Source organism: Balearica regulorum, chromosome 1 (assembly GCF_011004875.1).
Source record: "Balearica regulorum gibbericeps isolate bBalReg1 chromosome 1, bBalReg1.pri, whole genome shotgun sequence".
Classification (NCBI taxonomy): domain Eukaryota; kingdom Metazoa; phylum Chordata; class Aves; order Gruiformes; family Gruidae; genus Balearica; species Balearica regulorum.
Window position 1 is genome coordinate 67060352 of NC_046184.1, and position 23660 is coordinate 67084011.

General features: G+C 43.1%; 1 protein-coding gene across 1 annotated transcript in view; it reads left to right on the forward strand.

Moving 5' to 3' along the window:
• TMTC1 (transmembrane O-mannosyltransferase targeting cadherins 1) overlaps positions 1-23660 on the forward strand; it is a 145945-nt gene that overhangs the window by 74372 nt on the left and 47913 nt on the right. The window contains exon 9 of the mRNA XM_075756233.1: positions 10304-10425. Coding sequence (XP_075612348.1) covers positions 10304-10425 — 122 coding nt within the window. The remainder of the gene's footprint in view (positions 1-10303; positions 10426-23660) is intronic.

Genomic DNA, 23660 nt, shown 5'->3' on the forward strand with positions numbered 1-23660 from the left:
CTTTCGTTTGAGCGTGTAGGTGTGCAGGGGTAAGAGAGGACAAAACTTTATATTCATTCTCATTGGCACTAACACTTTCCTTTCTGTGGCACAGAGAATGGAAATGCTAGAAATTATTTTGGCAGAAGTGAAGACATTTGTGCAGTGAAGACTGAACTGATTTTCAGTGGCAAGAGGCGATGCGTGTGCATCCACAAAACAAGCTCACAGGAGACTCGCAGAATATATTACATGGACTGTTATTAGAGAATGCACGTATTGGATTTCTGCCTTTGTTGCCATTGAATTTTAAACAGGGCTAATTTGTTGTTGACGTTTGTGATTAGGGTAATAGCCCTGTTGGCATGTATGTGTAGTGCTGATAAAGGACATCTAAGGCATGAAGCTTTCTTGTTCCATTTCATTTTGTGAGCATTATTATACTTCAGGAGAAGAAACAGTGCTTTGCTTGGAACATGTCTGTTACTAGATGGGGGGGGAGGTGTTCTGCTCAGAACTGCAGAAACAGAGAAGGCAGCTCTCCAGTCTGTTATTGTTTGGAGAGAGAAGGCTCCCTCCTCGTCCTCCTCGTGTACTTTTGCTCTTGTTCCCCTTCTTACATAAGGAGGAAGTCACTTGAAAAATTGCTTTGTTAGTTCCTTGTGTATAACTTTAATTCCCTGGGTCATTTTGTGTGCATATTGCTAATCCCACTTGCTTATCGGCCAAAGAGCTCCACATGAGCAGCTCCCCAAGGAGGACTTGTTGCTCTACACAGTGCTTAGGTGCACAGCCAGGCTCATCTCTTGCTGCCGCCATCCCTATCATGCGTGACAATTAATGACTGTTTTCAGGAGGCCTGAAGGGGGAGTAAAGAAAAGGTCTGCTCCTTAGCGCACCTCCCGCTGTGGGAGTAAAGGACCTTGATGTCATCTCTGGCCAAGATTTTTTCGTAATGACTAACGTGGCAAGTTGCAGTCCATCGTTAAGCAGCTCTTTGAAACCTTTTGAGACTTGATTTTTCACCACGCAGATGCCCAGCATGCTCTGCAAATTGACCTCTCTTGAGCTGTTTTAGCCAAAAAATCCTCAGGTTCTGCTCAGCTCTTTGTGATGAACTTCCTCACCAGTCTGGTTGGGCTTTGAGTAGCATGCTGGGGATGCTATTGCAAACACCTGCATCCCAGAGAAATAATAGTAGTTGGGAAAATAGGATGAGATTTGTTTATTGATCATTTTCAAAGACAGGCTCAGTTGCAAGGAATGGATGTGGTCTGTCTTCCAGCTTTGGGACTAGGTAGATTAGAAAGGTACTGGAGAAATGGATGAAGCACTCTCTTTTTCGGTTACCAAGCATACCAGTTACAAGGCCAGAGAAATAATCTGATGCTTCAGATGGCCACTAGCGTACCCAAGGGCCCATAGTGCTGCCTTTGTATGCTGGAAGAAGCGGTGAGCACCTGGTGAACTAGAGAGGGGACAACGATTCTTGGCGTATCGTCAGGACCACAGTTATTTCTTTGACATGTCATAGTGATTCAATGAGCATGAAAGGAAAACCCTTCAGAAGTTTGAAAGGCTACTCCGCATGGCATTTTTAGGTCGCTGCTTAATTAGCAGTGTGATTAAAATGCAGATTGTGCTGTAGTTGTGGCTGTGAACGTACGTACAGAGCGCATGATGGATGAGATTCCACTTTCTGTGTGGTACCTGATATGTGGAGGGTTGACAGTGGGGAAAACTCAAGTGCGTGCGATGGAGTAATTCGGAGCAAGGTGATCTGGAAAATTAATTTGAAACAGTAGCTTTTGTACCTGACCAGTCAGGAGGAATTTATTGTACCTCAATACTGTTTGGCCTCGTCTTGCTTTGATACTCATGACCAAGGCTCGTGGAGGTACCTTATGGTGGTTCACAGCACCTTCTGCTTGTTCAGCAGGAACACGTAATGATGTGCAGCAGCTTGCTCATGTCTGAGGAGGGAACGCTGCTTATGTTTCACATCAATTTAAAAAAAATAATCTCTAGTATCCTCCAGGAGACATCTTTTTAAAGAACGTGCTTTGCTGCTCTGTGTGTCATGGCTACATATGGCTACAGGAAACGTGATGATTTTCAGGTTATATTCATTACATACAACTGAGATATATATTATTATCCTGTTCTTTCATATGCTACAGTTGGTTGTTTTTTACTTCAGGACTAATTTTAAGGTACGGCTGCCTCTACATTTCTTTGCATATGCTTCTTAGCCAAGACAAGGCATTTTATACCAAATTATTATGACTTTAATTTGTGCTGTAATTGGCATCATATTGCCATTTATCTGGTGGTTTATATGTATGAATATCATCTAAGCATATTCCTCAGTCACTTGGAGACTATATTTCTTAGCTGACGATGTTTAACACCATCAAGGAGAGGAATTCGTTTGCGTCTTCTTTTTGTGTGCATGTTTCTGTTGGTTTTGCTAGCACTCATCATGTGTGTTCTGTCATGCTATTTACTTTACCCTGCACTCCTGAGACCTTTGCCTCGTTTCCCAGGTTTGGCATTTCATTAATAAATCACAGCTTATGGACCTTCCTGAGGAACAATTGCCTTTTATAATATTCTACAGTAGTATCAGCACAGTTAGAAAGTATGCCTAGCAAAATTCATATGCCACAACACTTCCAGAACAATACCTGCTTTAAAGGCACAGCAAGGTGAATGAGGCTATTTATTGACGAAGTCTATCTGACAAGCTGGAAACCACAGTCATTTTCATAAAAGGTCTACTTAAAATAAATCCTGCTTTCATTTTCCTGAGGGCCCACTTGAATTCCTTCCACATAGAGAGAAGGTCAGGACTGATGTTCTTAATCCTTAGCAGCGAGGTTTTTCTGTGCTGCTTCTGTTGTTAATGTTTGCTGCGGGGAGAGAGTAATAAGCCAGAAAGACTCTGTTTAGTGAAAGCTGGAGGAAGCGGGGGGAGCCCCTCACGGGTGTCCTGCGTGCCTTGCCGGCCGTGCTTCTGCTTTGTCAAGTGCTGTGAGCGGATCAGCTGCGGGTCCCTGGTGGGGCTGGAAGAAACACGAAAGCCTTCCCAGGGTGCTTGCTGTGCCAGCCGACAAACGAGCAAAAGAAGGAACCTTCCCCAGTCTGTCTGCATGTGATTGCTGTTCTGAATTAAAAAAAGCAAACACAAGAACTATCAAAATACCTTTTGCATCAGATTCTTTTTTTTTTTTTTCTTTTTTTTCTTGGTAGATGTTTGAAATAACGGGTTTGGAGTGTGGTACTCTGAGTAAATACAGTTGTAGCTGAAGTTGTTCTGCTTTGGTTGACCATGAAGATATTCAGCATCTCAGCACATAGGCTCTCAACTCCTGCAGGAGTTAGTCACGCTAGGTAGGTCATTTTCATAGGGGCAGGTAGTTCTGCCATTTGCAGCATATTAACACCGAATTACTATATTTTCAAAGATACTCTTTCTGGTTTTACTATTTTCTTTTTCTGATTCGAGCTGATATTTCAAGGCCTACTCAGAGCTGAGTGGTTTTGGAGTGGCACAATAGTAGGGGTGAGTAAGAGAGGGTAGGTGGAATGAGGACCAAGAAATTTACAAGTGGGGGAGATAACGATGCACTACTTGGTCTTAGTTAAACATTGGGGTGCCAAACTATTGTGTGATTTTTGTTAGGATCCTCTTGTTCTGTGTTATCTCTTAAGAGCACACTCACCATGAACAGAGTTGCTTTTCCAAAGATCATGCTTGTACGTTCTGTAAGCAGTGTGCATGGGTTTAATTTTTACCTTTTTCTTTTTCCTTTTGTGGTTTGGTTTTTTGTTGGTTTTTTTTTTTCTCCCCACGTAGTGAAGCAGCCTGCAGTCGCAGAATGAAAGGGAAGAGGGAAAAACAACCACAAGGTCAAAAGCATTATTCTAATTCCTGGAGCAATTTGTTGACTTTCCTATTTCCTTTTGGAATGTTCCACTTCTCTTTCAAAGATGCATGTGCTCCTGCATCCTGCTCAAATCAACTTGTCAAGCGGAATTAGAGGTTGCAGAGATTAAGGATTGGGAAAATGAAGACCAGGGAATTTTAGAAACCCGGGTAAGAAAGACCATAATCACACAGCTAAATGGATGGGTAGCTGAGGTGTATAGGGAAAAAGAAAGTAAATATCAAAATTTTACTTTAAGATACTAAAATAAAAAGTAGAATATACTTCTGCGCCCTGCTGTAGGTTATGGGATTGGGAAAGGACTACTTTCTGGTTTTATTCCATAATTGAAAACCTGATTTCCAGAGCTGTTGAGCAAGCACAGTTCCTATTGATGTAAATAAAATTTTTAGGCATTTTTGGCATTTCTGAAAAATGTGCTGTTTTACCTAGGAGTACAGACCAGGACTTGCTTCCTTCTGGAAATGGAAAGTGAACAATCTCTTTAGGGTGGTCTGAGATATGTGCCAAGGATTTCACTTCAGATAATCTGGGTTGGGAAGCCAATGATACTTTCAAGGGTTTTGATTCAGTTTCTGACTAGCGTATATTTGCCTGTACACCAGTTCTTGAATAGGTGCTGCTGCTGGTGAACTGGAAAGTAGTTTTTGTTGTGCCAAATGCTCGAAATAGGATCAAAGTGTCAGGTAGTTAATAAGCAGTCAGCAGTGATGGTCGAAATAGTGTTGGAAATCTCCATGGCTTTGGACTATCTGTGAAGTATAAAATTTGCTTAATTCTAGTCGGTGGGTGATTTTTATCAGAACTAGATGATCACCAAAGAAAACGGAGTTATTTTAGGAAGACAGCGAGTTGCTAAGCCTGGCATTCAAGCAGCTGGTGCTACTGATGATTTTTTTTTTTTTTTAATGAGATGAAAGGATAAAACTCCTGATAAATTGTAGTGATTACAGAATTTGTGGCTCTTTTTGTAGGAGCAAGCTGATTAAGTCAGGTGTCTGAGCCAGATTTGAAGCCGGGCAGTTACCTTTTCCTTACCAAATGTTTGAGTTTTTCAGACCATCTGTTGACACCTGATTTTTGGAACCATTCACTCAGAAGTGGTGGCACAGGCAGCAGAGCAAAACAGCCACAGCTCCACGGTGCCCTCCTGTTTGGCCACAGAAGATAAAGATGTACGTGTCCCATCCTGATTTCTGCTGGTGACCTAAAGGAGACCATGCTGATGGTACCTGGAGCATGGTACAGCTCCTGTCTGCCTGCACCCGCGTGGTGGGACTGGGAAGCACCCAGTGCTTGCTTCTGCGAGCTTTACATCAACAGACTTTTTTCCTGTGAAGGAATGAATCCCTAACGTTGATTCCTGATTAGCTTAAGTTTGCATTTTATCACCTTATGTATGAATGCAGACTGTATTATTTGACATGTTTCTACACCATGCCTTTTATCTTTAATACTGTCTATGTGCAAAGTGCAAGAGTGGCTGTTTGCAGATCCTGACCTCTTGCCAGGTGAGATGCTGCCAGTGGTTTGGTGCAGGCCGGTGAGGAGTCACGTTGCCGAGCTGCTTGTGGCTTCACAAGTGACTGGTACAACAACAGGAATACATGAATTAAGTTTGTGTGCAGTCTGCACTAAGGGTTTGCACAAGTGGATGTGCGGAATAAACTGAAGAAGTGTAATCCTCTGTCTGTGGTCTGGAGATGGTCATTTAACTTCTTTGAATTTCTGTGTCTCTTCTGATGGGTAACACACCTCCTAGGCCTGCAAGCATTTGAAAATGTGTAATAACAATCCTTGCTTTTATACAGCCATGCACTACCAACTTTCCTGGATACCAGCTTTTCTGCGCTTGCAGTCAAGTGTTCCAAACATAACGTCTCACTGGCTGCACTGGACCATCCAGAGCTTGCTGGCAGAGGGTGATTTATGCTTTTGGTAGGAAGGAAGTCGTTACTCCGTGGAGCTCTTGGTTCTAAATGGTGGAGAGGTGACGCTTGCCTCATTCTCAAAATAAACTGTTAGAGGAAGAAATTAAACGCATTTGATTGCCACCTTCCCATCAAAGAGACAAGCGTATATAAACACCTTTGGAAACATTCCAAGGTAGAAGAGAGCGGAATTTGCTTGGACTTGTTTGCCCAGCTGCTGTCCTCCCCGAGGTGCCACTTTGTCCAGCTGGGAGGAAGGTTCTCCTCACGGCTTCGCTTTCCAATGCCTCAACCCTTGGAGGTGCCAGGGGATGTGAACATAAGTCCTGCAGTCACAGTGCGAGACTTAATGGATCTGGCACCTCAGATGATGTTTTCTCAATGGGAAAAAATGAGAATTTATAGTGGGCTTATACAAGTCAATAGTTTATGACAGATATGTTGAAGTACTCTGCGTACCTCCTGCGTTCCTACTTTGTGGGCTCTGGCTTGTACAAGACTTGTGATTTAACAGTAGTCAGCAAATACTTACTTGTGGCTCAGGAATATGTCTTATATGTAATACAGGAAGATCTCTTTCAGTTGTAAACTCAAGACTTTCTTCCTTTTCCCCCAAATTGTCAAGGAAGCAATTTTTGAGATTTATTGCTGTGTTGATGGTTTTTGGCCTTGGAATGATTCTTTGCTATTTGGTTTGAGATAGTGTGACAATTTTTTTCCTTGCCTTTGGGAGAAGAAGTGGTGGTCTTCAGTTCTTTGATAAGTTTATGAAAAGTAGCAAGTTAAAAAAATCTTTATTGGTTTTTAGTTTGGTTTGTTGTTTTAGTTTTTTTTGGTTACAATATAATGAAGGTCTAATTTTAATTAGAGGTAGATGTGAATTTGAAAACTATGACAAACTATCTGCTATAAGGAATGCTATTTTGATTTAAAGTCGGCTTGTCTTTAACAAAAGGAATCGTTCTAAGGTTAAATCAGAGGTGCTTCCCCCCCCACACCTGTGACAGATAGTAAGATAAGTTTTATATTTCCAAAAGAAGGCACTGTCCTTAAGAGGAAGGGAAATGTCTCTCTGTGAAAGAAATGAAATGATCCATAATTTCTAGTCCTAGCTTTTTTATTGTAAGGAAATTGCCTGCTACTCTTTACAAGCTTTTGCTACTGCTCCGGGTACCTGGAAGATGCTGGTTCTGCCACCTTTCGCTCAGCTGTCTCTTAAGTAGGCTCATATGACCAGATTAGTTTAACCAAATAAATGGTCTCAATATTTCTTTTTATTTTCCTTTTTTTTCCCCTTTCCTTTCTCCCCTGGAAAATGTAACAAGCTACAAGTTGGTAGGGTTTTTTTTAATTTAAAAAACACATGGAGGACATCTGCTATGGCTTGTGTTGTATGGAAGATCCCACTGCCCTCTGTTCCTGCAGCCCTACAGTACAAATCCCTGACATTCTTGCGCTGTTCTGTCTTGCTTGTCTACTCATCTATAAACCTCTCGGCCCCTTCAGGGGAAGGGGGATAAAATCTGAATCTGCTAAGTAAATTTTGTTAGGGAAAAAGATAAAGGAGAATATGGTGTCATGAGACTTGTGCTGTTAGCTTTTAGGTGTCTAAGGTTATCACCTATGGTACACACAATCCTTTCAACACGCCATGGTTGCATTTCTGTTCTTTCTTCTGTTTTCTCTGAGCTGCCCAGGTGAGCAGATGCTAGCCCTTGCTGGGAAGGCAGGGACAGCCAGCTCTGCTGTGCCTCCAGCCCTCGCAGCGCAAGGCTGGGGTAGGAGAACGTGCAGTTCTTCGGTCCGGGTGAAGCTGGGTTAACTCACTGTTTGTGGTCAGCAGAAACTATTTAGAGAAGTGGGAAATAAGATCTGGCCGTGAATAGGGTAACTTTCTCTCCAGCTTTGGGCAGCCAGTGATTTAGGAATTGCTTGCAGGCTGGACCACGTGTAGCACAAAATCAGCCAAAGCCTGGCCTTCAAGGACCAGCTCTTCACAAAAACCTCTGCCTGAACCGAATGCTTTAAACAGGGTACTGCCAGACGTTTGTCGTTTCAGAAATAAGTAGCACCACTGAGGGCTCTGCTGCTCCGAGAGGCTGGTTTGTCAGTGCTGGGCGCTGGGTCTCCGAGCCCTGCCGGAGGGACTGAGCTGGCAGCCTTCCGTGGCATCAGTCTCGAGCTGTGACTTCTTGTGCAGGGAGAAAGGGCACACAATGCCGTTTTCTCCTTCAGCCGAGCTAATTCCCGCATTTTCCTTTTTCCTATTTGATGTACAGGTTTTATTTGTCATTCTCCAGCATTCTCTTTGCTTATCTGCAGTGCTGCAGCCTTGAATAACACCGTGTCCTTCCTAGAGATGTTAACTAGAGGTTGCTTTCCCAATTATTGATTTAATGAACAACAACTGGAGAAATACTTGATAGCTGGTTCATTTGAAAGCAGCAGCACGCCTTGGTGACAGAGAACATTTTATGCATTAGCAGTGCACTCCCTTTGGCCCAATGTACCTTCTCGTGCCTTCAGGTCTTTGTTGTTAAACCCCTGGGGTAGAGTGGTGGCAGCAAATGGGCCCATAATTAGGCCAGACAAGGTGGGAAGGGAGTGTCAAATGGCAGAAGAGAAATGGAGTTTATGTCCAGAGCTGGGTCAGAAGGACTGGTAATTTGCATTCAGAGTTGACAAATCGTTTTTAATCCTTTTTTTTTTTTTCTTCTATTCAATTTTCTGTCGTAATTACAAGCCAAAATGACCATTACCGGGCACCTCTGCTCATCAGCTTTATGGATTGGTGTCAGCTTTAGCTCTGGAAATAATGTGTTTTAGGTGCTGTCGTGACTGCAAGAAGACACTAGTAACTGTGATTCCAAGACACTGAAACAGTGGATAATAGAAGTGGGTAACTGTGGTGCTGTTTAAAGCAGGTATCAATAAAGAAGTCTGGAGACATGAATTCTGCTCCCCTTTCTGTCCCCGTGTTTTCTCTTTGGCCAGGAGAAATCAGTGCGCCTTTTTGTCATCGTGTGATTCAGCTCTTCTAAAGCGACATCAGAGCCTCCTGACATGTACTCTTGCATTTGGTACCCATAGAAAATGTTCAGTGTCTTTCCCACAGAATAGGATGAATATATTTTAATACTGGGACTTCTGAATTTCAACCACTGACTACACCAGTGGTAGCTGATGTTGCAGTCTGTAGCTGTGCAAAAGCAAGGGCAGTTGTCCTGCTTTGGGCCCGCGTCTTTGATTGGGCTCCGTTCCTCTACTCAAAAACCTCGTTCAACGTTTCTAAATTTAGATCCCTCCAGTAAAGAGAAGTCCATTTTCTCTCCAAAGTTGAGAAATTGCCCACAACAATGAGAAAGCGCTGAAAGCATTAGGTCATTCTGGTTGCATCTGTTTCTAAGCATAACAAAGCTTCTCCCAATGGCTGCAGAAGGGTGCTGCAGTGGTATCGGTATCGCAGGGCACGAAAGCACAGGTGTCTGCCTGGGTGATTTAACAGACCTAATGCTACACTTCTGTTAGCCTGATGTCATTCTTTGAGATCATCAACAGAAAGCGTGAGCTGATTCACCCTCTTGGGGCGGAGCTAAATCTGAAACTCAACTTGCCCAAGGAGGCTCAGGTCTCTCTGTGGCAGGAATGGCCGCGGCGGCAGCTGCTGATCGCAGTGTCCCAAGACGCTTGTGCCGGCCGTGCAGATCACAGTTGGTTTGAATTGCATGTGGCAATTTGATTTCTCCTCAAAGAGTGAGCCAACATTAAAGTGGGCTCAAGTGGAGGGTGTTAAGTGAGCTCAAGTGAAAGACATTAATTTTAACATATAGCATATCTCAAATTTCCAACTCTGTATGAGTATGGAGACCTCATGTGTGAAAGTATTGTTTCAAGTTTAGATACAGTCTCGAAAGGGATAAAATGTCTGCATTAATGAGCCATTTGGGGCTAGTTCTCTTTACACAAAATGTGACTGATTGAACAGCTTTTTCTCAGTTACAAACATTTAGGATTGAACACAGCAGTCTGTGTGTGTGTGATATGCGTTCGTGTATTTACATACAGCCACACTGTGGTAGACATGCTAATGTATACATTCACACTATTGCACACTTACGTGTTACCAATATGGGTTTTTTCTTAACTACTACCTATGCCATCTCAAGAGAGCTGTGTATAATAGAGCTGACCTTGGAAAAGATACCAAGGGTAATAATATACACTGTGGTTAGTGTTTGTGCACTTTCTGGGCATATCTGAAGCACAAGCAGTATGTAAATATGGAAGAATGGGGTCTTGGAATAATTAATTTTAAAAGCAAAACATATCAAACATTAAGTTGCTTTTTTTATGAATAAGGATCTCACAAGGAAAGGGTAAAGTTAGTGGTGAATTAAGTTGGATTTTTTTAGTTGATATTTGTTTAATTTTGTGTTATTGCAGAAACTGGAACACAAAGAAGTTTTGGTTGGCTTGTTGTTCCTGGTTTTCCCATTCATCCCAGCCAGCAACCTCTTCTTCAGGGTGGGATTTGTGGTGGCAGAGCGAGTCCTTTACATGCCGAGGTAACTATTGCAATTGAATTCCTTTCTAATGAGACCACCATCCCATTTTCTAAAAGCAGGCACGATTGCTTCTTCCCTTTTACAATAGTTCAAACATTATATTGCTAGTCAGTGTGTTCTCTGCCTTTGAGTTTTGGCATGATAGCATGAGAGATTTTATAGTCGGTTGAGAGCAGATTGCTTGGCAGGAGCAAAGCTACCCAAAATATTTTTATTTTTTTTTAACACAGAATTTGTGGTATTCTTGAAACAGCTCAATAGAGAGATGAGGTATTGTTTCTTGAGGATTGTCCTGCAAGACTCTCTTTCTCGGTAGCATCAATTTAGATTGTCCAGTGTCTTTACCTTAAGGACAGAAGCTGAAAAGTTAACCTGTCATATTTTTATTGTGGTATTGCTCAGCTTTCCCACTATATTAGGTGGTCAGTAAAACCAACGGTGACTATTGTCATCTTAAAAGGCTGCTGGCTTCAGTTGTGGAATATGTGCATGACCTCCTGCCTGTAAGCTATTGACTGCAGGATTTGCAGTTGTTGAAGAGGATGAGGAAAATCCAGCCACTTCTCCATCCCTCAGCCTCTGCCCTGGGATTTTCCTCAGCTTCCAGCCTCTAACAATTGTCACTTCAGCAGTCTGGGTGTTTCCGATTGCATTTACTCAAGGACAGCTTTGAGGTGTTACTTCTGACATCTCCACGGTATCCAGACCAGAGGCTGCAGTGGCAGTCGGAGGGCATTCATCCAAGATGCACCAGACCCTTGCCCGTTTCACAGAATCACAGGACGGTTGAGGTTGGAAAGGACTTCTGAAGGTCAACTGGTCCAACCCCCCCTGCTCAAGCAGGGCCACCCACAGCCAGTTGCCTGGGACCGTGTACAGACAGCTGTAGAGTATCTCTAAGGAGGGAGATTCCACAGCCTCTCTGGGCAACCTGTGCCAGTGCGGTTTGTTCCAGCCATGAACATAAATGGTTGTTCTTGGATGCTACAAGTCAGAAAGCCCAGTTCTACCCTCGAGTGCAGAGGGTCAGCATCTGTTACCTGTAATGGCAACTGCCATTGTGGAGCTGTTGACAAAGCACAAGTCCTCAATTTCACTCTGGATTACTTTGTGATAACTGAAACAATAGTTTTATTCCACAAAATGTTTAAATTGTATTCCTCAGAAAATGTGGATCCAAAAATCCTAAGAAAAACGCTTATAGGTGATCTTTTGCAAAGCTGTATGCATGTTCTGATCATCATTTGCATAAGCACTATCACAGAAGGGCTGCTCATTGGTGTAAAACTCAGGCTGTGTAGGAACTGTTGCATTTATTACAAGCTTCTTATGCAGTTAGGTTATATTTCTGTGCTCTGCTATATACTGACTTGCTTTTTGGGTCAAATCCTGCTGACTTTATTCATATCACTAGCCCTGCTTTTGTTTGCTGAGAGTATACCTGAAAGTATAGTGAGTGAAAGTTGTCCCTCGGAGTTATTTTGCAAATGATACCCTCAACTAATGGATCTTGCATCATTTCAAATTAACTTGGAAATCAGATTGCTTTAAATTCATGTAACAGAAAATGAGGAAACACATGAAAGCGCAAAGCTATTAAGGAAACAGTCAGCTGAACACAGGGCTGTGTTGAGTGGTTGCATTTCTGAATCTCAAAAGAACAACTGCGGAAAATACTTCAGCCGTCAGCAGTTCCTCGTCCTCCTCCAGATGAGACTGCTGATATAATGAGAGGAGGGGCAATGAAGAAGAAAAAAGGGTATGTTTGCACAGAGAAAATTAATCAGCGTTAACATGTGTGCATATAGTTTGTATAATGCTTTTCATCTCCCCGAGGGCTTTGCAAATATATGACCTACAAAGTAGGTAATTGATAGTTGCTGCTTTTTTTCAGGCAGGAAAACTGAGGCTGAAGGATTAACTGATTTCTCTGGAGTAAGTCTGTGCCGGAGTCCCTGGATCTCGTACTTTGCTCAGACCGCTCACGTCCTGCTTTGCAATATTTGGTTTTTGCTCTTACACCAGGCTGGCAGGCAGCTGTCATGAAAAGGGAAGGCAAGCCCTGGCAGCTTGCAGGAGAGGTGGGCAGTCCCCGGCCAAAGGATCTGGAGAGAGCTGAGCTCTTGGCTCCGAGTTACCAAGAGACGAGCTCTTCTGCATCCTCTGGGTGCAAAATGGCATGAGTGGTGAGGGGGACTTCTGCAAACATTCACGACTCTGGCAGAACAAAAATAACGTTGGTTTGTTTTGTGGGTTTGGTTTTGGGTTTTTTTCCCTTGGGAGCATGGCAGTTTAATAGCCATGGCTCTAGGAAGGGCTTGTGTTCTTTATTTAGAACAGCCTTTAGCAATTTTCTTACGTTACGTCTTGAAAAGGGCTTTTCCTATCCTTTACCATTCCTTCCCTAAAACTCAGCGAGTCAGAGGTGGTCATTCGGCTTTATTTAGACAAAAATACTGAATCAGATGGAGAGAACCTGGTGATCTATGGTTTTGGGCTTATGCTGGAAGGTGCTTTTCTACCTCTGTTTCAAGTAATAACCTTTTATCAATATTTATGGATGTGACAGTCACATGTGTGTGTCACAGCCTGAAGTCCTAATTCATTGTTGCTCAGTAGTTACCTGGGCAAAATGTCAAGTATTTTCTTTTCAGTAAAAGTTAAGTAAGGATCCGAGGATTTATGTAAAAGATGTTGTAAGCAGAAAGGAGCAAGGAATAAGCCTTTTGCTCGATGTCTAATTACATGACTGGCCTTGCCTTTGGGGTATTGATGGGTATTTGGAACAATTGTCTGCAGCTGTGCCTCGGGGTGTGGAATATAAGCTAAGTCAAAACTGGTTGAATGTTTTCTTTAATTTACTTTAGAAAAACAAATATTTGGAGAAAATATTTCTTGTATTTAGTTTTCATTTCAGGTTACAAACACTTAGTTGTTTAAAACAGAAATTTTTAAAAGTACTTTAGCCTGAAAAATTTTGTAGGAAAACAATTTATTGTCTTTCATATTTTAATTTTTACATTGTTTTCCTATCCTGAAGAGAGGAAAACTTGTTTTCAGGAGAGCTAGGGGTGTAAAATAGGTATCCTGGGAGTGGTGGACAAGATACAACTCTACGCTACAATTTTCAAAAGAGACATCACAATAAATGGCTGGATCAGTGAAAGACTCAAACCACTGCGGGTTTTTCTGTCTTCAAAATGTAGATGCAACTACGCTTCTTGCGTATGTCCCAGTGCTGCTCTGAACACCACAGACAGCCTAATGGTTTGAAAATCCAGAACGACTATGTGCGTCCAGTTATTCTGAGCAATTTGTCTGTACTTAAACCAGAGCACTAGCTCTTCCCTTCACATGGAGCAGCTGGGGAAGCTGCAAACTCTTGGGCCATTCAGGAGCTGCCTGCCCTACTGATGTACTAGCAGAGCTGGGGCTGCCCTCATCTCATGGGATTAGACCTTTCCCAGCGAAACAATTTCTACATTTTTCCTCTTCTTTCACTGCTACCCAGATACCAGTGGCTCCTGGCTGGCCTGCTGTATTATAAAGCTGGACAACTTCAGCTGTTTTCACAACCTCATGTGAACCAACCAATCAACCAAAATATTGCTACATGGCTTATTTCCAATTTGAACAGCCACCTTGCTGAAAGTGATAGGCAACCCAGAGGTACCTCCCCCCCATTTTTATGGCAACTTATTCGTGGTGGATATTGCAATTAGTGGGTTGCAGAGTGCATGGTTACTCTTTCCCAACTGAGAGAATTATGGGTTGCCATCATTTTTTTCCACCAGTTTCTTACTGTATCAAGAGTCGATGTTGCAACCCTAATTGTCAATACTAGAAGATGAGATCACTGCTGTATACAGGATGGCATTTGCTTCAGTGTCTATCTCAAAATCTGCAAGAAAGCCAGCATCCAGGAAAAAAGTGCGCTTGTATTTTTCAGGAAGCTAACACATCGTGTTAAAGGTTTCCCATGGCACAGCAAAGCAGGGACCATATGGAAGTTTTGCCTTGGCATAGAGCATGTTTTTGATTCTTTGTGCTAATGCATTCATCCCAATTAGCGTACTACCATACATTGTTATCTTCTGTAATTGGAAAAGAAAAGAACCTGGTAGGTAGTGGGATTATCTGTAATTTTAATGAATCTGAATATCCCTGAGCAGAAGTCCCCTTTGCTTACAAGGTAGCCACGTGAGGATGGGACTTACTGGTGCTTCTCTTTTCTGGGAGCATGTCATGCTCTCCACTTTATCTTTGTTTTCTTAAAGACCAATTGCATAATGTGATGCTGTATTTTCAGTTTCCTTTGCCACCCCTTTCTTTAAGGTTATTTGAAGCTACAGGTTCACCAGGAGCTGAATTCCTGCTTACCTATTCAGCATTCTTTCAGTATTAGATCAGATCCCATAAGGGATCATCTGATTTACGGAAGAAGCTTCTCTTTTCAACTGGAGTCAAACCCCAACCCCAGCAAAGTCAGCCCCATGGACTCAGTGGAGCTAGTTTATCTGCTCCCTGATCTGAATTCAGCAACATAAATAAGCTTTTTGCCTGCTTTAAAGTTAAATCCACAATTCATTTGGGATTTGGTTATGGAATCCAAGTCACACCTGTTCCATTTACTTAAAAAACTCATGATTTTAATGCCTTACTCTACTGCTGCTGTTCTTGTACGGGCCACCGAGTTTCCAAAGTTTAGAAGGAGCAAACTGGATTGTGTTCCTTGTATTTTGGCTGTGGACCTGAGGGCGCTGGGAGGGGACTGGGAAGGTATTGCACGATGGCAGTGGGTCAGACCCCAGCCCCAGCCTGGTCCCTCTTTACCGTGAGGGGTGCCTGCTCCATGGCGTTGATTAGAGCAGCAGTCTGCAAAATGGCTCGTGGCTGGAGGTGAGGAGGCGACCTCGGCTGAGGCAAGCGACTCCGGTTCTGCTTCCCCATCTATTAAAATAGGGATAACAACTCCACTCTGCCCTTCGGAAGGGGTGCAGAGAGCATTCTCATTAATTAATGAGAATTAACTGCTTGGAGAAAGGCTAAAGACTGCAAGCATCTACCTTTCAGATGCATATCCAAACCTAAGCTCCTAGCTTTTGAAGGCTTGCCCACCCATATTAAACACTTTAAGGAGAAATCAAAGCAGCTCTTCTCTGCTAATGCAGGCAAGAAATGCTGAGATGCTAGTGCCAGATATTTTGGCAAAAGGCAGTAAAGACGTAGGAATAAAAGCCGAAATGATTCTGCAAAGCTGAAAAAGATTAGCTCATGTCGCGTTTGGTCTAGACTGCAGTCTTGTGTTATTTTAACTAAATTTAAAACATGCTTTTGAGAAACATGTTGCGCTTTGGCCATGTACAATCGATTCAGGAAAAAGCTAAATTTGTGTTGAGTATGAGCATTAATGGTTATACTGGAAAGATTTTTGGTTTCGTTGTGATAGGTTAAAGGAAAACCTTCAAACACATTTATTCAGCTCTTGAAAATAATACAGATATGTAAGGATATTGCTTTTAAAAAATGGTAATAAATTAAGTTAATGTCATCTTGTGGAAATAATCTACTGGGTCATGTTGATTAAAAGAGGAAGTCTTATTTACAAGGGAGTATGGGTATCCTTAAGAAGATGCCTTGTGAAATTTAATAGATAATAGTTTCTTACATTAAGTTTTTGGAGACTTGCGATGGAATTGAATGGGAAATTATATCCCTGCTAAACAATTCTAGAAGTTATTACAGTATTTTAATTAAAATTTTAATTAAAACTGTACCCTTCCCTGGTAACGTATATAAGATTTAGGGAAACTTCTGTGGAATCCCTGTGGAATTATATCAGATTTTTCATTTAGAAAATGTTTTCTTTCCGTAATGCATATAGTAATCAAAAGCTTGAAAAGTTTTTGTATTACCTGGAAATATTTCAGATAGGAATCTGTTGGAAGTGAAGTCTTGGACTCAAACATTCTACTGAAGCGGGTTTCTTTATCATGTGAGTTATTGGAAGGAAGGGAAAGGAAATGTGTCTACATGTTAAATATCTATTCAAAGGTTAGCAAAATCACTTATGTCTAGTCCATATTTTCTCTCTAATGAGGAAAATAAGAATTCTTGCATTTTCTCTAATTACAGAGTGTTCTGACTAGAGGACCACATCGCTAGTGGCGGTAAATAATTTTGATGACTTAGCTGATCATGTTTAAGTGTCTTTAATATAGGTCTGCATAGCTTTTAATTTAGAGCCAAGGACAAAGTCTTAACACTAACTTGTAAGGTACCTTTCCAAATTAGATGTTTTCTTCCAGTGTTTATGGTTCTCTATGTCTTTGTATTATGACCTGCAGACCTTATTCCAGGAAAAGGCCTCTTAATTCTGGTGAAAATCTGACATTTTATTCAACAGACTGAGTAGTAAGTTAAGTAGGCTGCCAGTTACTTGGTTGTCACGCTGATATTTCTGAGCTGTGAGGCTTGGTTTTTTCCCAATGGGATTTATTTTGCATGCTAAATATTATACCTTGATGGTGGTTCTGAAGTCTTTTAAAACGTCTAGTATCCAAGAAAAAAAAAAAGATATTAATTCCATGTCATCGTTACTGGGAGATAGGCAATTTAAGTGCCACTTTTCCCTTTGTCCCCAAAACTCAGTACAAGTGAAGAAGCAGAGATGCATAGCGAATGCTGCTGGCTGTCCATGTGTGACTGGCACATCCTGCATCCTCCTTACCTTTGGACATTTAGTCCAAAAACATGACCATTCCAAAAGGTTTTTCCATGTATTCCCAACTGGGTGAGAAAGTTTTAATACCACGTTTTCCCATGGAAAATATGACATTTCAGTTAACCCAAAACTTTTTTCCAAGGTGTGCTGACTACAGTGAAACTTTAGACAAAAAAGTTTGAAACAAAAGACTTGTCAAACCCAAGAAGGAGTTTATGGTGAAAAGGACATGGACAACAGAAGTGGACAGTTGGATGGATGTGGCCCAGAATTGCCTGTTCGGAGGGGACGCTCATCTGAGAGTTGGGACATCAAGGTCCGTCTGCCACACACCAGCATTTTTCCAGGATCGTTAGTGCTGGATTTACACCCTGCTGGATCACTCGGTGGTGGCAGTTTGATCCAGACCTGATCTTGGCCTGTGCTTGCACTCCTGTCAAATTAGCCAGCCCATAACTTGCTGAATTTAGGCTAGCCTTGTACCAGCTGCGAGAGAAAATCTTGATCCAGCAGTAAGCTTGGCAGTACAAAGCAAACTTCTCGAAATTTGGGGAATACATTCGGACCAGTGGAGTGTGGTTATTCCAGGTCAGCACTAGGGCTTTGATGGCTGGAGAATTTTGGGGACCGCAACCTCGGAGCCCTACAAGTGCACTCACTGCACCCCCAGCTCTCAGCCTGACCTGGCGCAGCGGTTTGAATGCGGGTGATCCAGAGCGCAGGGAGTGCCCAGACTCCTGAGTTTCTGGCTATTCTGGGCGACCAGGGTGCAAGCTAGCACGCACATACAAATACACTGTTTTTCCACATGAAAACATTTTTTTAAAAGTCCAGATTTTATCCTGGCCCAAAACAGCTCCAGCCTTGGAAAACGTGACGTTTTTCATAAAACAGCATCTTTGCTACCCTGCCAGCACTGCTCATCGCTGGAGCTCCGTGCCCGAGAGTGTGTTTTGAGACAGAAAGAACCATCCTGGCCATGCTTGTTTTTGCCAGTGCTCCCTTCCTCATTTGACTGCTGTGTAGTGAGGCAGGAGCAGCCCACATGGCATGCCAAGCATGCTTTTTGCAATCAATTACTCCCCATTAGAGAAGCGTGAGCAGAGCAGATGAGTTTAACAGGGACGAACTGCGTTTCAGCTGACTTTGGCTATTCCTCTCAGTGTGTTTCCTCACCTCAGGCTGCAGAGCTGGAGTGGTTTAGACTGGGAGCACGAAAAGCATGTCGTGCTAGGTAACACATGTGTGGGAGTGGGGCTAGGAAACTTGTAGGGAACTTTAAAACCGAGAGAATCAAATGTTTGTGTTCAGCATTTGGACCTGGCAGCAGACACTGGCTTTTCTCAAGGCTGTGCTCCCTCCTCTCTGAAGGGCAGCAGCAGGGTATGCACTGAACTGGTACATGCAAGGGTTAAACCTGCTTCAGAGCGGCTTGGAAGTGAGGGTTAGTTTTTATGGAGGGAAAGGGAGTCATCTTAAATAAGTGCTGCAAATCAAGAAGGAAGTTTGCAGCTCAGAAAGAGCCTCCGGGGTGAAATGTCGAATCCAAGCACATTTTCTGGTCTCAGTATAGTTTTGAGATAATTCCTGATATGTATGTATGTATGCATCTGGATTCTTATCTAGGCTGAGCTCTGAAATCTGGAGTAACCGCTTTGATGCGTGCAGTTGACATCCCCAAAATAACCATTAAAAAGTGTGAGGGAGGCATCTTTTCTGCATAGTTTCTTCCCCTGCTTTTTAACTCCGGAGTTTAGAGCCCTACCTGGGTGGGTTAGAAAAGGCTGGGGCTGCAGCGCGGCTGTCAGGGCTGGTTCCCTCTCGCACAGTGCCTCCCAACTGCAGCGCTCAGCCCACGCGATCCCCCGTGGGGTGGAAACCTGTGCTGTGCAAAGTCGCAACTTAGAAAATGCAGTAAGGTGCACGACTAGGTCATGCCTCGATTTCCAGGAGCTTTCTGCAGCTGTAGGTTCTCCAAGCAGTTTCTGGAGGAGGTAAAATGGTTTCTGGTACAGGCGGATTGCTGTAGCAGAGCATTCTGATAATCTTGGGCCGCAGCACTAGCTGCACATGTCTTTGATTAGATGCTGTCACCAAGAATGAAATGCAGCGAAGCTGTTCCAACTTTACTGAAAAGTGATAAACCTGATCCACAGAGGGAGAGAGGAGCCGCTTGTAAGCACCGTCAGTAACAGCCTCGCCTTGGGGAAGGAGCCATAATGGCCAAAAGAAAGGTTGACTTTGTGATCTAATTACAGAAGAAGTGTTTGCAAATATTAAGTATCTGCTGTTTTGGCTCTTGTTTTAATCAGGCGATATGCGTAGCGCACTGTGGGAAACGGGGTCTGCGTGCCACCTCATTCCCATCTGCTTGTGCCTCCTCTCACTTCGCTTCTTTGCAGGTGGAATGGTATTAACAAATCACAGAAATTATAGATGAAAATCTGTCACTGCACAGCTGCCTGCGTGCGATCTGCCAGAAACACATGGCAGCGGTGCCAAGGGTTTGCCTGCCGGGTGCAGCCCTGCCCTCGCTGCAATTCAGGACATGCCTAAGGTACCACTTTAGTACCGCAGGAGTCTGAAACGCGAGGAATCGTGAAACCATTGGCTTCTTGGTCTGTGTGCCGAGCTCTCCTCCAGCATCATTGAATTTCTGAAGCCAGAGGTTCTCCTGTAATAAGTATTTTTATTGTGAGCCCATGGAAAAACTATTACCAAGTTCACCTGTCGGGCTTTTCCTCAGGTCCGGCTTTGCATCTGGCCCCGGGGACCAAGCTGGCATGGGCTTTTCACAGAGGGGAACAGTTCCTGTAGCAGGCTGTTGCTTATCCTACAGAAGAGAAAAAAAAAAAAAAAAAAAAAAAAAAAAAAGCTTAGCAGTTTTAGAGTAATCTGGTGGAAAATGGACTTAAATAATAGTGGGTTGGGGATTTTGCTCGTTTCCCATTGTTTTGTTTTGGCTACAAAGTATTTCAGAAAAGCACTTGCATGACAGAGGATGACAATGCCAAGAGAAAAGTCCTTGAGGATAAATGGTCCTCTCCCTAGGAAATGCTAGAGTTAACAAAAAAACCTGAACAAATCCCAAACCCACAACCCTGCAGCCTCCATACATATGCAGATAGCTATGGAGAGGTCTGGAATGTAGTACTTAAGAGTATTTTTTTTCAAGTGGCTAATGGGTCTTTGATGAAAGGGGCTTTTGAGACATTTTCATTTTTTTTCTGTGAATGCATGCAAATAAAATCTGATTTCCTTGTGAGCCAGTGCTAACATTTGATATGGAGTCACTCTGAGAAGAAAAGCTAATGTATTTGAAATGTTATCTGTGTTTGTAGGTGGCGGAGTTAACAACAAAGGAAGTGTCTTAGAGTCACCTGGCAAGTTACTTTATTTAGATAAGTGCAGTCTCACCTGTATGGGCTCTTCCCACCACAGCACCGCTAAAACCCAGTGCAGCTTCAGAAGGCTTATCTGAACGAAGCCTCATGAGGTTGGGAAGAAGGGAAATGGGATGAACTTACATCCCATGGGTGAAGCACTGCGGGGGGGCTCTCCAGGTCCAGCGACCATTGGGGCACATTGCTGCTGCAGCGACTCCATCTTAGCAAGCTTGGTGCTTTACTGGTTTAAAAAATTCATGGTCTCTGTACTACAGCTGATTTCTGTACCAGGACTGTTGAGTCTAGTGTGAAACAAGTGTGTTGCAGGGTATGAGGGGTTATACAGTTTTGGGATTAGGAAACAATAGTAATGAAATTACCTTTTTTTGACAGATGGCTAATACATTGCTGTGGATGCTTTTTGTTTTGTTTAGAGCAGACCATGGGATCTGGAGGAGGGGTCTGGCTTTGCCCTGATTTCACCATAATTATTTGGCCTCAAGGTAGAAATGTAGAGAGATGCAAGAATTACTAAGGATAATAGCTTTGGGGATGTTGCAGGGAGGATTTGTTTTGCAAACAATTTGTGGCATGAAATCCCAAATGCTCATGCTTTCCTGGTAGCAAAGGACATGTGAGTGCTTTCTATGTTTTGGGAATCCTTGGCCTACAAAAGACCTGCAGCCAGGAATGTAGCATCCACCCTCAGCCAGGAGATGAGCTTGAAATGACCATGTCATAAAAAAAAAAAAAAAAAAAAAAAAAAGCCATGCAAAAAGATGCATCTCCACCTGACATCTGCACCAAAAGGTCCCTGACAAGATAATTTGTGCCTGTCCTCCCTGCCCTTTCTTTGATGATCCATGGCAGTAAATTGTCTGAAGTTTTAAGCCAAACTTACCGGGTTCTGAAAATAAAGGTATTTACCTACTTCATGCTTTCTGATCCTTTTCCTTCTTTTTCTTCTTTCGGGTTCCTGTGTACTTTATAGTGCGGGTACATTGACTGTATGCTGGTTAGGCTATAATTGTGGTGCAACTACAACTCAGTCCTAACGTTGTCACAATTATCTCTATCTTATTAAAGTGTAAATCATGCTTCAACCCTGCCCTCTTTAGCCTCACTCCTTTAACCTTACCCTCAGCAGCTTTGCGGTTTGGGATTCTGGTACGTTAGCTATGCTGTCCCCTTCCAGCGGCCATTTGGGAACTCACTCCCCTCTGTATTCATACTTACTGCTGAATCCTGTAGACTTGCTGCTTTGTTGCGTGTGGATGCAGAGCCTGCCTTTGGGTCACTTACCTGTTTATCTCTTTTCAGCGAGATACCTTGGTTTCCATTGCGTACACCTCTCTCTTGTGGGTCGAGCCCTGGCCTGCAGCTTCGGTGCCTTGTTTGCCAGTCGCCTGTCAGCAGAGCAAATCACTTTACCGCCATGTTTCAGGTTCCTGCTCCATAAGAGGAAAATTGCAGCAGACCTCCCTTAGAAAGTGCTTTGGGAGCCCCTGATGGAAAGTGCCACGCGGAGCTGGGCACTGCTGCCTACCTGCACTGTGTCATTGCCAGTGCAGCTGGGATGGGAGCTGCAGTCTGACATGAACCGTTACTCCTCTGTAGCACCCAGCATCTCTCTGTAACTGTTGTGGTGATGCACTGCAGATGTTGGAGAATAACCCCTGGAAGCAGCACCTTTCCAGCGGCTGTGTAAGCTGTAATGCGGTGCTTGGCTGTGCCCTGGACACGCAGACTGAGTGCTACTGCTAAGGCAGAAATTCCCAACAGCTGGGGCAGGATTTGACATAAATACCAAGACATTGACGTTTGCATTTTTTGTTTTCTGGACACATTCACGATTATGTTAGAAAAGGCCTGTTCTTGAAAATGTGAAGGTGTAAGGAAATTCTTTTGAAAATAGCCTTGTGCTAAAGCAATTAAATAATGTTTATGTCAGATAATTAATTCCAAGGGAAGGATGAAATTGCTGAAAGGCAAAATAACAGAGTGAAAACCGTCTGCAGGTTTTTGAGGCATTTCTTATTGGAAGGGGAGAGCTTATTACCGAGATTAGCTTTTCAGAGGTTTTAAAGTAGGGTTCAATAGCTATAAAGGCTGGATTGTTTGGCACCATCATCTCAGTTTGTAGCTCTAAATGTCTGCTTGCAGTTAATGTAGGTGCTATAAACATATGTGTGCAAAAGAATTCATGGAAAAAAAACAGTGCAAGTGCCATAAGAAATGTGTTGCAGCAAAATGCAAGCGTAGTTAAGTGAAAAAAAATAATTGATACCCACTTCAGAAAAACGGGAGAACTTTAAAGCAACAGTGAAGAAGTGTTGAATTATCCATCACCAGATCTGATGTTGTCTCTGGATTTGCCTCCTATGTTTATACCTGTGTCCTACAGGGCACCTGTACTGTCCCAGAGACAGCACCACTGCCTGGTGCTGCTGATCAGTACGTACAACAGAGACACTTTTTTCTTCAGTAAAAGCAAGAATTATTGTCCCTTTCCATCCTTAGGAAGCCCGGGCAATAGCAACGTGCCCAGCCCTCCAAGAGGGCAGAGAAACTGTGCTGAGAAGCGCGCTCACGGCTCCTCGAAGATGGGACATTTTTCTTTCACTGATTTCAGGATTTACTTTCACCATATGATGTACTTGCTTCCAAGGTCACTTCTGACAGGGGCCTTGTGTTCTTAGTTTTTCTTACCTCATAGCACCCCGCTGGGAAGTTGCTCAGACATCTCTGTACAGACCGGGAACGGCTGTAGATCTCTGGCTGGAGCGTGGGCAGGTGTGATGAGCTGTCTGCCTCCAGCCTGCCTGCGTTCAAGGGTGGGATTCAGCTGGGGTTCAAGCTGTGCCAGTGTCTGGGGAGGGCTGCTCTTTCGTCCCCGTGTACTGGTGGTCCCTAAGTGTTATTCCAGATCCTTCTGTTCCATTTTTTCTTCAGGGGGAGCTGCCTGGACTAAGATAGCTTTTAAGTCTAAAACTAAATCAGGTGCTAAGTAACTGCATTAAAGAGTTATAGATAAGCTAATGAAATTCCTTTTTAAAAATGCCAAGTAGCATTAGCAGCGTACTAAGTATAGCAACTGAAAGCACTCCATTTCCAACTCAGAGGGG